General features: G+C 38.8%; 1 protein-coding gene across 4 annotated transcripts in view; it reads left to right on the top strand.

Moving 5' to 3' along the window:
- Positions 1-16,891, top strand: part of LOC128222502 (low-density lipoprotein receptor-related protein 2-like) — a 588,217-nt gene that overhangs the window by 54,055 nt on the left and 517,271 nt on the right. For all 4 annotated transcript variants that reach the window (XM_052931539.1, XM_052931542.1, XM_052931540.1 and 1 more), the window contains exons 2-6: positions 9,322-9,451; positions 9,631-10,357; positions 10,947-11,117; positions 11,398-11,556; positions 16,056-16,175. In XM_052931539.1, coding sequence (XP_052787499.1) covers positions 9,323-9,451; positions 9,631-10,357; positions 10,947-11,117; positions 11,398-11,556; positions 16,056-16,175 — 1,306 coding nt within the window. In that variant the 5' untranslated portion in view covers position 9,322. The remainder of the gene's footprint in view (positions 1-9,321; positions 9,452-9,630; positions 10,358-10,946; positions 11,118-11,397; positions 11,557-16,055; positions 16,176-16,891) is intronic.

Raw genomic sequence — 16,891 nt, 5'->3', positions numbered from 1 at the left:
ATATAGATGGACAGTTTGTCTTACTACTTGAATACACACTCCGAGTCTCAAAACTGTAACAGCTGAACAGACACATATAGATGGACAGTTTGTCTTACTACTTGAATACACACTCCTAGTCTCAAAACTGTAACAGCTGAACAGACACATATAGATGGACAGTTTGTCTGACTAGTTGAATACAGACCCCGAGTCTCAAAACTGTAACAGCTGAACAGACACATATAGATGGACAGTTTGTCTTACTACTTGAATACACACTCCGAGTCTCAAAACTGTAACAGCTGAACAGACACATATAGATGGACAGTTTTTCTTACTACTTGAATACACACACCGAGTCTCAAAACTGTACTAGATGAACAGACACACATAGATGGACAGTTTGTCTTTCTACTTGAATACACACTCCGAGTCTCAAAACTGTAACAGCTGAACAGACACATATAGATGGACAGTTTGTCATACTACTTGAATACACACTCCGAGTCTCAAAACTGTAACAGCTGAACAGACACATATAGATGGACAGTTTGTCTTACTACTTGAATACACACTCCGAGTCTCAAAACTGTAACAGCTGAACAGACACATATAGATGGACAGTTTGTCTTACTACTTGAATACACACACCGAGTCTCAAAACTGTACTAGCTGAACAGACACACATAGATGGACAGTTTGTCATACTACTTGAATACACACTCCGAGTCTCAAAACTGTAACAGCTGAACAGACACATATAGATGGACAGTTTGTTGTCTGACTAGTTGAATACAGACCCGAGTCTCAAAACTGTAACAGCTGAACAGACACATATAGATGGACATTTTTTCTTACTACTTGAATACACACACCGAGTCCCAAAACTGTAACAGCTGAACAGACACATATAGATGGACAGTTTGTCATACTACTTGAATACGCACTCCGAGTCTCAAAACTGTAACAGCTGAACAGACACAAATAAATGGACAGTTTGTCTTACTACTTGAATACGCACTCCGAGTCTCAAAACTGTAACAGCTGAACAGACACACATAGATGGACAGTTTGTCTTACTACTTGAATACACACTCCGAGTCTCAAAACTGTAACAGCTGAACAGACACACATAGATGGACAGTTTGTCTTACTACTTGAATACACACTCCGAGTCTCAAAACTGTAACAGCTGAACAGACACACATAGATGGACAGTTTTTCTTACTACTTGAATACACACTCCGAGTCTCAAAACTGTAACAGCTGAACAGACACATATAGATGGACAGTTTGTCATACTACTTGAATACACACTCCGAGTCTCAAAACTGTAACAGCTGAACAGACACATATAGATGGACAGTTTGTCATACTACTTGAATACACACTCCGAGTCTCAAAACTGTAACAGCTGAACAGACACACATAGATGGACAGTTTGTCTTGCTAGTTGAATACAGACGTCGAGTCTCAAAACTGTAACAGCTGAACAGACACACATAGATGGACAGTTTGTCATACTACTTGAATACACACTCCGAGTCTCAAAACTGTAACAGCTGAACAGACACATTTAGATGGACAGTTTGTCTGACTAGTTGAATACACACTCCGAGTCTCAAAACTGTAACAGTTGAACAGACACACATAGATGGACAGTTTGTCTGACTAGTTGAATACAGACCTCGAGTCTCGAAACTGTAACAGCTGAACAGACACACATAGATGGACAGTTTGTCTGACTAGTTGAATACAGACCTCGAGTCTCGAAACTGTAACAGCTGAACAGACACACATAGATGGACAGTTTTTCTTACTACTTGAATACACACTCCGAGTCTCAAAACTGTAACAGCTGAACAGACACATATAGATGGGCAGTTTGTCTTACTACTTGAATACACACTCCGAGTCTCAAAACTGTAACAGCTGAACAGACACATATAGATGGACAGTTTGTCTTACTACTTGAATACACACACCGAGTCTCAAAACTGTACTAGCTGAACAGACACACATAGATGGACAGTTTGTCATACTACTTGAATACACACTCCGAGTCTCAAAACTGTACTAGCTGAACAGACACATATTGATGGACAGTTTTTCTTACTACTTGAATACAGATCCCGAGTCTCAAAACTGTAACAGCTGAACAGACACATATGGATGGACAGTTTGTCTGACTAGTTGAATACACACTCCGAGTCTCAAAACTGTAACAGCTGAACAGACACACATAGATGGACAGTTTGTCATACTACTTGAATACACACTCCGAGTCTCAAAACTGTAACAGCTGAACAGACACATATAGATGGACAGTTTGTCTTACTTCTTGAATACACACACCGAGTCTCAAAACTGTAACAGCTGAACAGACACATATAGATGGACAGTTTGTCTTACTTCTTGAATACACACACCGAGTCTCAAAACTGTAACAGCTGAACAGACACATAGATGGGCAGTTTTTCTTACTAGTTGAATACAGATCCCGAGTCTCAAAACTGTACTAGCTGAACAGACACACATAGATGGACAGTTTGTCATACTACTTGAATACACACTCCGAGTCTCAAAACTGTACTAGCTGAACAGACACACATAGATGGACAGTTTGTCATACTACTTGAATACACACTCCGAGTCTCAAACTGTAACAGCTGAACAGACACATATAGATGGACAGTTTGTCTTACTACTTGAATACACACACCGAGTCTCAAAACTGTAACAGCTGAACAGACACATATAGATGGACAGTTTTTCTTACTAGTTGAATACAGACCTCGAGTCTCAAAACTGTACTAGCTGAACAGACACACATAGATGGACAGTTTGTCATACTACTTGAATACACACTCGAGTCTCAAAACTGTAACTAGCTGAACAGACACACATAGATGGACAGTTTGTCTACTACTTGAATACACACTCCGAGTCTCGAAACTGTAACAGCTGAACAGACACATATAGATGGACAGTTTGTCTTACTAGTTGAATACACACTCCGAATCTCGAAACTGTAACAGCTGAACAGACACATACAGATGGACAGTTTGTCGTTCTACTTGAATACACACTCCGAGTCTCAAAACTGTAACAGCTGAACAGACACACATAGATGGACAGTTTGTCTTACTAGTTGAATACACACTCCGAGTCTCAAAACTGTAACAGCTGAACAGACACACATAGATGGACAGTTTGTCTTACTAGTTGAATACAGACGTCGAGTCTCAAAACTGTAATAGCTGAACAGACACACATAGATGGACAGTTTTTCTTACTAGTTGAATACAAACGTCGAGTCTTAATGGAAGTTTTTCTTACTAGTTGAAAACACTCCCCGAGTCTCAAAACTGTAACAGCTGAACAGACACATATAGATGGACAGTTTGTCATACTACTTGAATACACATCCGAGTCTCAAAACTGTAACAGCTGAACAGACACATATAGATGGACAGTTTGTCTTACTACTTGAATACACACTCCGAGTCTCAAAACTGTAACAGCTGAACAGACACACATAGATGGACAGTTTGTCTTACTACTTGAATACACACTCCGAGTCTCAAAACTGTAACAGCTGAACAGACACATATAGATGGACAGTTTGTCTTACTACTTGAATACACACTCCGAGTCTCGAAACTGTTACAGCTGAACAGACACACATAGATGGACAGTTTGTCTTACTACTTGAATACAGACTCCGAGTCTCAAAACTGTAACAGCTGAAGAGACATATATAGATGGACAGTTTGTCATACTACTTGAATACACACTCCGAGTCTCAAAACTGTAACAGCTGAACAGACACACATAGATGGACAGTTTGTCATACTACTTGAATACACACTCCGAGTCTCAAAACTGTAACAGCTGAACAGACACATATAGATGGACAGTTTGTCTTACTACTTGAATACACACTCCGAGTCTCAAAACTGTAACAGCTGAACAGACACATATAGATGGACAGTTTGTCTGACTAGTTGAATACAGACCCCGAGTCTCAAAACTGTAACAGCTGAACAGACACATATAGATGGACAGTTTGTCTTACTACTTGAATACACACTCCGAGTCTCAAAACTGTAACAGCTGAACAGACACATATAGATGGACAGTTTTTCTTACTACTTGAATACACACACCGAGTCTCAAAACTGTACTAGCTGAACAGACACACATAGATGGACAGTTTGTCTTACTACTTGAATACACACTCCGAGTCTCAAAACTGTAACAGCTGAACAGACACATATAGATGGACAGTTTGTCATACTACTTGAATACACACTCCGAGTCTCAAAACTGTAACAGCTGAACATACACATATAGATGGACAGTTTGTCTTACTACTTGAATACACACTCCGAGTCTCAAAACTGTAACAGCTGAACAGACACATATAGATGGACAGTTTGTCTTACTACTTGAATACACACACCGAGTCTCAAAACTGTACTAGCTGAACAGACACACATAGATGGACAGTTTGTCATACTACTTGAATACACACTCCGAGTCTCAAAATTGTACTAGCTGAACAGACACATATTGATGGACAGTTTTTCTTACTACTTGAATACAGATCCCGAGTCTCAAAACTGTAACAGCTGAACAGACACATATTGATGGACAGTTTGTCTGACTAGTTGAATACACACTCCGAGTCTCAAAACTGTAACAGCTGAACAGACACACATAGATGGACAGTTTGTCTTACTACTTGAATACACTCACCGAGTCTCAAAACTGTAACAGCTGAACAGACACACATAGATGGACAGTTTGTCTGACTAGTTGAATACACACTCCGGGTCTCAAAACTGTAACAGCTGAACAGACACATATAGATGGACAGTTTGTCTTACTAGTTGAATACACACTCCGAGTCTCAAAACTGTAACAGCTGAACAGACACATATAGATGGACAGTTTGTCTTACTACTTGAATACACACTCCGAGTCTCAAAACTGTAACAGCTGAACAGACACATATAGATGGACAGTTTGTCTTACTACTTGAATACACACTCCGAGTCTCAAAACTGTAACAGCTGAACAGACACATATAGATGGACAGTTTGTCTGACTAGTTGAATACACACTCCGAGTCTTAAAACTGTAACAGCTGAACAGACACATATAGATGGACAGTTTGTCTTACTACTTGAATACACACTCCGAGTCTCAAAACTGTAACAGATGAACAGACACATATAGATGGACAGTTTGTCTGACTAGTTGAATACACACTCCGAGTCTCAAAACTGTAACAGCTGAACAGACACATATAGATGGACAGTTTGTCTTACTACTTGAATACACACTCCGAGTCTCAAAACTGTAACAGCTGAACAGACACATATAGATGGACAGTTTGTCTTACTACTTGAATACACACACCGAGTCTCAAAACTGTAACAGCTGAACAGACACATATAGATGGACAGTTTTCTTACTAGTTGAATACAGACCCGAGTCTCAAAACTGTACTAGCTGAACAGACACATATAGATGGACAGTTTGTCATACTACTTGAATACACACTCCGAGTCTCAAAACTGTAACAGCTGAACAGACACATATAGTTGGACAGTTTGTCTTACTACTTGAATACACACTCCGAGTCTCAAAACTGTAACAGCTGAACAGACACATATAGATGGACAGTTTGTCTGACTAGTTGAATACACACTCCGAGTCTCAAAACTGTAACAGCTGAACAGACACATATAGATGGACAGTTTGTCTTACTACTTGAATACACACTCCGAGTCTCAAAACTGTAACAGCTGAACAGACACATATAGATGGACAGTTTGTCTGACTAGTTGAATACACACTCCGAGTCTCAAAACTGTAACAGCTGAACATACACATATAGATGGACAGTTTGTCTTACTACTTGAATACACACTCCGAGTCTCAAAACTGTAACAGCTGAACAGACACATATAGATGGACAGTTTGTCTTACTACTTGAATACACACACCGAGTCTCAAAACTGTAACAGCTGAACAGACACATATAGATGGACAGTTTTTCTTACTAGTTGAATACAGATCCCGAGTCTCAAAACTGTACTAGCTGAACAGACACATATAGATGGACAGTTTGTCATACTACTTGAATACACACTCCGAGTCTCAAAACTGTAACAGCTGAACAGACACATATAGTTGGACAGTTTGTCTTACTACTTGAATACACACTCCGAGTCTCAAAACTGTAACAGCTGAACAGACACATATAGATGACAGTTCGTCTTACTAGTTGAATACACACTCCGAGTCTCAAAACTGTACTAGCTGAACAGACACATATAGATGGACAGTTTGTCATACTACTTGAATACAGACCCCGAGTCTCAAAACTGTAACATCTGAACAGACACATATAGATGGACAGTTTGTCTTACGAGTTGAATACAGACCTCGAGTCTCAAAACTGTAACAGCTGAACAGACACATATAGATGGACAGTTTGTCTTACTACTTGAATACACACCCCGAGTCTCAAAACTGTAACAGCTGAACAGACACATATAGATGGACATTTTGTCTTACTACTTGAATACACACTCCGAGTCTCAAAACTGTAACAGCTGAACAGACACATATAGATGGACAGTTTGTCTTACTACTTGAATACACACTCCGAGTCTCAAAACTGTACTAGCTGAACAGACACATATAGATGGACAGTTTGTCATACTACTTGAATACACACTCCGAGTCTCAAAACTGTAACAGCTGAACAGACACATATTGATGGACAGTTTTTCTTACTACTTGAATACACACTCCGAGTCTCAAAACTATAACAGCTGAACAGACACATATAGATGGACAGTTTGTCTTACTAGTTGAATACACACACCGAGTCTCAAAACTGTGACAGCTGAACATACACATATAGATGGGCAGTTTGTCTTACTAGTTGAATACAGATCCCGAGTCTCAAAACTGTACTAGCTGAACAGACACACATAGATGGACAGTTTGTCTTACTACTTGAATACACACTCCGAGTCTCAAAACTGTACTAGCTGAACAGACACACATAGATGGACAGTTTGTCATACTACTTGAATACACACTCCGAGTCTCGAAACTGTAACAGCTGAACAGACACATATAGATGGACAGTTTGTCTTACTACTTGAATACACACTCCGAGTCTCAAAACTGTAACAGCTGAACAGACACATATAGATGGACAGTTTGTCATACTACTTGAATACACACTCCGAGTCTCGAAACTGTAACAGCTGAACAGACACATATAGATGGACAGTTTGTCGTACTACTTGAATACACACTCCGAGTCTCAAAACTGTACTAGCTGAACAGACACACATAGATGGACAGTTTTTCTTACTAGTTGAATACAGATCCCGAGTCTCAAAACTGTAACAGCTGAACAGACACACATAGATGGACAGTTTGTCTTACTAGTTGAATACACACTCCGAGTCTCAAAACTGTAACAGCTGAACAGACACATATAGATGGACAGTTTGTCTTACTACTTGAATACACACACCGAGTCTCAAAACTGTAACAGCTGAACAGACACACATAGATGGACAGTTTGTCTTACTACTTGAATACACACTCCGAGTCTCAAAATTGTACTAGCTGAACAGACACACATAGATGGACAGTTTTTCTTACTAGTTGAATACAGATCCCGAGTCTCAAAACTGTAACAGCTGAACAGACACACATAGATGGACAGTTTGTCTTACTAGTTGAATACACACTCCGAGTCTCAAAACTGTAACAGCTGAACAGACACATATAGATGGACAGTTTGTCTTACTAGTTGAATACACACACCGAGTCTCAAAACTGTAACAGCTGAACAGACACACATATATGGACAGTTTGTCTTACTACTTGAATACACACACCGAGTCTCAAAACTGTAACATCTGAACAGACACATATAGATGGACAGTTTGTCTTACTAGTTGAATACACACTCCGAGTCTCAAAACTGTAACAGCTGAACAGACACACATAGATGGACAGTTTGTCTTACTAGTTGAATACAGACGTCGAGTCTCAAAACTGTACTAGCTGAACAGACACACATAGATGGACAGTTTGTCTTACTAGTTGAATACAGACGTCGAGTCTCAAAACTGTACTAGCTGAACAGACACACATAGATGGACAGTTTTTCTTACTAGTTGAATACAGATCCCGAGTCTCAAAACTGTAACAGCTGAACAGACACACATAGATGGACAGTTTGTCTTACTAGTTGAATACAGACGTCGAGTCTCAAATAACTTGAGGCGATATATATTTAACGTAAGCATTACAGTATAGCACAATATTCTTAAATACACCTCAGTAATTCCATTCAGTCCATGGTCAATTAAGTTCTCAGTTCAAAACTCTCAGAATGAACACTTTAATTTGTTGGTTATTAAATAAATCCCCAGTCCCGGTAATGAGTGGCACAGCCATAATACTTGTTAAAAGCATGTTTCAAATAGGTTTTATAATTGTATAAATGTTTTATAACGTGCCTTAACTAGTTTAAACCCCAGTGACCTGCTGTTTCGAATATCTAACATTTGCTAAGAACCATATTATGATGCATGTTTGACTTGTCTCTGTTGTATGAGCCCTTAAAGGGAGAAAACTATTCTTCTATTGAACGCGCATGGTTACAAATTAATACTCCTTAAACGAGGTGATAAACATTGACGCCATCAATGGATCTCCTAGCTTGATATAACACACGACGTTTTTATAGTCGCTTAGATTCCGAAGAGGTTCCATACGGCACATTTAATACTGCTCATTTATCATTAACGATTTCGGTATTTTTGAAGCAAAACATCCTACGGTATTCGATGATACAGAGCCTAATAATATACCGGGGATAGAGACGATGCAGTCAAATATGATGAAAAAATGCCTACCATGTTCCCAAAATTGAATTTTCATGTGCAAATTCATTGTTTAATTGTTCTAAGAAAACACAATCAGATAGAATTAGATTTTCTCGGTTATTCAATCAAATACGATCGGTCTGAAGTAGACCGATCGTATTCGATTGAATAACCGAGAAAATTTCATAAGGCAGTTGCCCGTCTTTTCGAATTAAACATGGTGGAAATAAAATCATATTCAAGTATCGTACAATTAGGTAAATCAACGAACATTATTAACTGTATAAACAATATGTTGCAGTCTGTATATGTCCATGATATAAAAGTAACGTTAAACTATGAAGTCAAGTTACAAAAGCTTTGATTTGTTTAGAACATATTTATATCAATTAAATGTTTACAGAATGGTGTGGATACGTCCATCCGTCGTTGTGCTGATGATAGTGATACAGACCTGTTCGGCAGGCAGGTTAGAACGAATGGAGCGTCGATTGGAAATGAAACTGAAAGCCTTTCAGGCCTACGTTGAGGTGGTATGTTATACATTTTACAACTCTATACTTCTGTTTAGGTCGATATGTCTTTTTATGGACTTGTTCTGGTTATTGACCAATGACGCAAGCTAGTAAGTCTTACGCAATGGCGGTAAATATGTCACACACTCTGGTCACACATATCATACACTCTGGTCAATAATTTGTTCTCGTTTCAGAGATTGGACGCTACTGATGGAGATTTCGGTACACTAGCTGATAGAGTTTCTAAGCTTGAGGCAATAGTTTCCACGTCAGAAAACGATATCAGCGAAAAAAGAAGTAACGGTTCAAGGAACGAGCATACTAAAGCATATACAAAACCAGAAGTAAATCACATTCAAAATACGCTCACTATGTATAAACGTTCGTTTGAAAAACAAAAACAGGAAATGAACGATGTGAAGATGGTTTTCAAAGATGCACTGTCAGTATTTCTTAACAACGCTTCATTAACTGTTAGCACATTATTTAACGCTGTCAATGAACATGTGAATAATAGTGCTGATGATATATCAGCTACTTTAAAAAATGTTAGCGATACAGTAGTTAAAAGTGGGAGTCATTTGCGCTCTGATATATTCACATATTTGGGCAATCTCAGCTCTGAAGTTAAAACTGAGTTGGCCCTGCACGTTGAAGGGGCAACAGATGACAACAATAAAACATTGATTGCTCTTAATTCTCAAGTCCGAGATCATATCGCCAATGAAACAGAAAGTCTAGAAGTTTTTAAAACTAAAATACTTCAAGACGTGAACGAAGCACGGGCACTTGTCCAAAACGAAACAACTGAACTTGAAAAGAAGGTTGAAGAGCTAATAGGCAGAGCAAAAGAAGTTGTTGGCATCATTGATGAGCAGAGATCTACAATAGAAGACGGTATTATGGTCACCAACAGGGCGCGTGAGTATATCGTAGCAAACGCGAGGATAGTTATTTAAATCCTTTTTAAAATCAAAAACATTTTTGAACTATGACTGTCTATACAATCGGCATATAACGGAACAGAACAAATTCATAAAAAATAAATGGATGGGTTTGATAAGCTGATGTACTAGTGTGTTGTAAGTTCCTTCAACAGTAAAGTTTTCATGCAATTTTATTATTTAATATGCCATGAGTTGAGAATATATAGGGCATTCAATGTAACACCGATCTTAATAAACAGGCTCTTTGAGGAGCATGCATTGTAGGTAGTTCTTAATTTCTAAAACGGCTCCGGTCGAAGAGTCATCAGCAGCCATTTGTATACAACGTTGATGAAATGTACGAGTTATCCCAAAACGATCGCCACCAGAGTTGTTTTAAGTGAACAAAACGTATATATACACACCTATACACATTTCAAGATATGCACTATAAATAATACGACGCATTTAACAAAGTTGATACCAAGGACAGCCTCTCTTAAAATTTTCTTTCATTTACAGTGTAACCACAGGATTAGTAGTAGTTCCAGGACCTACGTTAAATAATGTTTTTCTCTATCTAGTTCACAGTTCCTGGAGTGACTGGTCCGCATGGTCCGACTGTTCTCAGTCATGTGACAGCGGCAGGAAAAGTAGACACAGGTCATGTGATGTTACTCCGCCTACTATTGATGGAATTTGCATTGGAAATGCAACAGAAACAGAGCAATGCTTCATTCACGAGTTTTGTCCATGTAAGTTCATTTTGGTGACTTCTGAAGATTTGTAGGATATTATCAGTAACTACCGAGTAACACTTTATTATAAAACAATCCTTATTTCTGTTTTATAGGTTATTCATTTATCTGTTATTTATTCAAATCGAGAACGTCGTGAAAGGAAAAGAGCCTAACCCGCAGTGGGATTTTACATACGAGTAAATGTTGACCGTATTTTATAAGCCCATTAGATAAGTGAAGAACTATACAGACAAACTTGATATATATATATATGTATATGTTTTGTCATTTTAAGATCTGGACGAATGGTCGCCATGGTCACAATGTTCCAAAACATGCAACACTGGAACAATGACGAGAGACAGAACATGCCATGCACCGGCTTCTCTTGCATCAACTTGCCACGGAAATATAACTGAAAGTCAGACATGTCTGATGTTAACCGAATGTCCACGTAGGTTTTACGATTTATTTGCAAGATTATACTGCAACTTAAGAAATATATTTTTATAATTCAAATCAAACCAGTAAAAAACGGAATGCTACATAACATTAAGCTAAGGCAGTATTTTTTTATAAAGATGTATTAAATGAATTACGTACAATGACACTGCTTCTGTGTTTTATGGAATAAATCAAACAAGCAATAAGTGAGACCCGCCCCTTACTAGACGAGGTCGTAACCGTTACAGTCAAAATCCGCCCGGATCATCTTTGGTACAAGACAATGTCGTTACCGTTACTATTAAGATCCGCCCGTGTCATCTATTAAAATGGCAGAGATCGTTACCATTACAACTAAGATTCGCTCCGGCCCTGTGTTTATCTTAAACGATGATGTTACCGACACAGTTAAGATTTGCCCCGGACCCCCTGTGTTTTAGACGATGTCGTTACCGTTAAATTTAAAATCCGCCATAGATCCTCGTTGTCACTGGTTGATGTCGTTACCAAAACAGTTACGACCCGCCCCGGGTCCTTTGTTTTACCAGATCCACACCGGGACCTCCGTGCAAGTAGAAGAGGTCGTTAGCGTTACAGTTAAATTCCACTCCGGGTACTCAGTTTAACCAGCCGGGATCGTGGCCGTTGCAGTTTAGATCTACACGGGACCTTGACGAGTTCTTAGCCGTTACAGTTAAAGTCTACGTCGTGACATTTGTGTAACTAGACGAGGTCGTAGCCGTTACAGTTAAGGTCAACTTCGTGACATTTGTGTAACTAGACGGGGTCGTAACCGTTACAGTTAAAGGGTACGTCGTGACGTTTGTGTAAATAGACGAGGTCGTATTCGTTATAGTAAAGGTCTACGTCGTGATTTTTGTGCAACTAGACGAGGTAGTAACCGTTACAGTTAAGGTCTACGTCGTGATTTTTGTGTAACTAGACGAGATCGTAGTCGTTACAGTTAAGGTCTACGTCGTGACATTTGTGTAACAAGACGAGGTCGTAACCGTTACAGTTAGGGTCACCGTCGTGACATTTGTGTAGCTAGACGAGATCGTATTCATTACAGTTAAGGTCTACGTCGTGACGTTTTTGTAATTAGACGAGGTCGTAGTCGTTACAGTTAAGGTCTACGTCGTGACATTTGTGTTACTAGACGATGTCGTAGTCGTTACAGTTATGGTCTACGTCGTGACGTTTGTGTAACTAGACGAGGTCTTAGTCGTTACAGTTAAGGTCTACGTCGTGACATTTGTGTAACTAGACGAAGTCGTAGTCGTTACAGTTAAGCGGTACGTCGTGACGTTTGTGTAATTAGACAAGGTCTTAGTCGTTACAGTTAAGGTCTAAGTCGTGACATTTGTGTAACTAGACGCAGTTGTAGTCGTTACAGTTAAGGTCTACGTCGTAATTGTGTAGCTAGACGAGGTCTTAGTCGTTACAGTTAAGGTCTAAGTCGTGACATTTGTGTAACTAGAAGCAGTTGTAGTCGTTACAGTTAAGGTCTACGTCGTAATTGTGTAGCTAGACGAGGTCGTAGCCGTTACAGTTAAGGTCTACATCGTGACATTTGTGTAACTAGATGCATTCGAGGTCGTTATAGTTAAGGTCTACGTCGTGACGTTTGTGTAACTAGACAAGGTCGAAGTCGTTACACTTAAGGTCTACGTCGCATTACTCTAACTAGACGAGGTAGTAACCGTTACAGTTAAGGTCTACGTCGTGACATTTGTGTAACTAGACAATGTCGAAGCCGTTACAGTTAAGGTCTACGTCGTGACATTTGTGTAACTAGACAAGGTCGAAGCCGTTATAGTTAAGGTCTACGTCGTATTTTGTGTAACTATACGAGGTCTTAGCCGTTACAGTTAAGGTCTACGTCGTGACATTTGTGTTACTAGACGAGGTCGTAGCCGTTACAGTAAGGGTCTAAGTCGTGTCATTTGTGTAGCTAGACGAGATCGTAGTCATTACACTTAAGGTCTACGTCGTGACGCTTGTGGAACTAGACGAGGTAGTAACCGTTACAGTTAGGGTCTAAGTCGTGACATTTGTGTAACTAGACGAGGTCGTAGTCGTTACATTTAAAGGGTACGTCGTAACGTTTGTGTAATTAGACGAGGTCGTAGTCGTTACAGTTAAGGTCTAAGTCGTGACATTTGTGTTACTAGACCAGGTCGTGGTCGTTACAGTTAAGGTCTACGTCGTGACGGTTGTGTAACTAGACGACGTCATGACAGTTCAATAAAGGTCTTCGCCGTGACGTGTGTGTCACTAGACGAGGTCGTAGTCGTTACAATTAAGTTCTACGCCGTGACGTGTGTGTCAATAGACAAGGTCGTAACCGTTACAATTAAGGTCTACGCCCCGACGTTTGTGTAACTTGACGACGTCATTACCGGTACAGTTAAGGTCTACTTCATGACGTTTGTGTAACTAGATGACGTCGTTACCCATACAGATAGAGTTTACTTCGTGACGTTTGTGTAACTAGATGACGTCGTTACCCATACAGATAGAGTTTACTTCGTGACTTTTGTGTAACTAGACGACGTCGTTACCGTTACAGTTAAGGTCTACTTCGTGACATTTGTGTAATTAGACGACGTCGTTACCGTTACAGTTAAGGTCTACGCCGTGACGTTTGTGTAACTAGACGACGTCGTAACCGTTACAATTAAGATCCGCACTTGATCATCTGTTTTTCTAGATGAGTATGTTACCGTTACAGTTACGCTCCGCCCCTGTACCTCTACGTTATTGGACAAAGTCGTTACCATAAGAAATAAGATACGCCTCGGGTTTCTGTAGTATTTTAATCGGTTGATATCGATGGACAATGCGGTCGAGTGCTATATACAACCAACGAGATGAGATACTAACCCCAAGATCTACCTATTTTCGTAGTGTTTTTTTTTATTCCCTACCTGAATTTCGTAGAAGTATTTCTTTAACAAAATGACTTTCTTAAAAAAACAAATTTGTGTATGATCGATAAAGGTCCTACGAACATTCTGTTATCGGTGCATTTATGTTCAATTTATAACCTAACTTACGGCGCAGGAGTTATATATCCCCATGCAATATTTGTCATATAACTAGTGTAATAACTATGCAAATTAGGTAACAGCATCACAAAAAAATGTATTCATACGCGCTGTCAAAACACGTAAACAAACATCAGAAACGAAACAATGTTTCAAAATAAATCCTGTCGATCTCAACAAACTCAGCTCCACGATGAAACGAATGGTTCAGAAGGCTTGGCTTAATCCAAACAAACGACCCCCTGATCACAGTGGCAGAAAATACCAGGAATTAAATCATGAATTACAACAATGTTCCTGCGAACCAGATTATGCAAATATCGGGACACAAGAACATTGCATCTTTAAACAACCATAGCCACATAAATCCAAATCGACACAAGCAAATATCCAACATTCTTTACTTCAGTGAAAATACATGCACAATGCTCAGTCTATTCACACAGTTCGCAAGCAATGCTCAAGTTCACAAGTCACTGATTCCACATGAAATCTCATGTTATCTTTTTGGTGCTCCAATTCACGGAGGTAAAAATCATTGAGCATATCCATCAAAATCACAAAAATCCATGATGTAATCCAACAGCTACAAAGCGAAATCGCACTACTGAAAGCTACTGTGATGCTGACTAACGGTCTTTTCAAACTTCAACGCCAAATGACATGTACACACTCACGTGATTACTTATGACGTCACGCAGTTATGACATTGCTCTTATTATTGATTTGCTTGATTTAAATGAGTATTTTTTTAAGTGAAACCTTTGAAAATTGCTTGATAATGAGACATAGCTTATGTTTATTTTTATTGTAAATAAAATCTTTTAATGTCGGACTATTTTTTTTCCTGCGGAGGCATTATAATAACACTCAATGTAAATTCTTCGCTCTAGGACACGAGAAAGTGTATTGAAGAAACTTTGATCTAGATTTCGACCGTAATTGAGTAATGTTATAAATAGAATCTCAAATTAGTAATTATTTGGTATCAACTTTATTAAACTCGTCATTTAAAAACGATAAAAACTCGGCAAAGCCTCGTTCTTATCATTTTAAAATGAACTCGTTTAATAAATTTGATACAGAATAAATACTCGTTTTAGATCCTCTATTTAAGCAATGCATAGTTTTAGATAGACACATGAAAAGTAGAAGACACACATAAAATACATAAATGCTAGCATATTTAATTTATGTTCAGTTTGGATAATTAAGCCGTTTGATGAAGCAACCAGATTTGCAACATGTCCAACACTACAACCCATTTGTATTCCCCTTATTTAAAAAAACCCCAAACACTTATACCACAAATCATATTTTTGTCGGCAGATTGAAATTAAGTCAGTTTTCGTAAATCGCAATGCTGAATTATTACATCATTTAAATCGAGCACAAAAATGCGGTGCGTGTTTGAACATTGAAATGTGGCGTTTGAAATAAGAACAAATTTTAATTTTAGAGACAACCACGGTCACCGCTTGTGGAGGGTTTCTATGTTCTAACGGTGGATGTATTCCTGACCATTGGGTTTGTAATGGCATTAGATCTTGCTTGGATGGAGGAGATGAAAGGAACTGTGGTAAGCAAACAACGCCCATTTGTTGTGTTTATACTGCGCCATAATGATAGATAATTACACCTCAACTTCCATTCCTTAAATGAACTGCCTCTCGGCAATTGCGTTCATCAATCGATGAACGCAACATCTTTGGATATGTTCGGATCGCAATTTATCGCATAACAATATACATGAACACTATTGATCTTGTTATTGTTTGTATTGTGTCAGCAGGTCCCGTAAAATATAATTCAACATTTTAGAAAGTGTTAATTTATTATATTTTAAACGTTTTGTTGCCATAAGTGTTTTAATTGTAAGCTTGAAAGTGATTTCAAGTGGTTGATCTTTTCCCGCGTTATTGTGACGTCATTTGAAAAAAATGTTTCCGGTTACAGTCGGGTCGTTCTTTTTACAGAATTCTTGAATGACATAAGGAACTATTGGTGTAAATATAAGTAATGAATTGCGGGATTGATGTCATTATCGGGGATATGAACGCAATTGGGCTGGTCAAAGTACGCGTGGAGTCCTTCGTGCTCCACACACATTGACCAGCCCAATTGCGTTCATACTCCGATAATGACATTAACACCGCGATTCATTCCTTAAATGAAGTATAATACTGGATTTTAGTCATCTACAAATATTTTTATGGTGATATGTGTTAATAGTGATGGCGGCATAATCGAATAGCTTGTAAAAGTTGTATTGTATTTGGAAGTGTGTAGTTACAT

This window comes from Mya arenaria, chromosome 16 (assembly GCF_026914265.1).
Source record: "Mya arenaria isolate MELC-2E11 chromosome 16, ASM2691426v1".
In the NCBI taxonomy this organism is placed as follows: domain Eukaryota; kingdom Metazoa; phylum Mollusca; class Bivalvia; order Myida; family Myidae; genus Mya; species Mya arenaria.
Note: the sequence above shows the minus strand (reverse complement) of the source record. Positions and strands in the feature narration are given on the sequence as shown.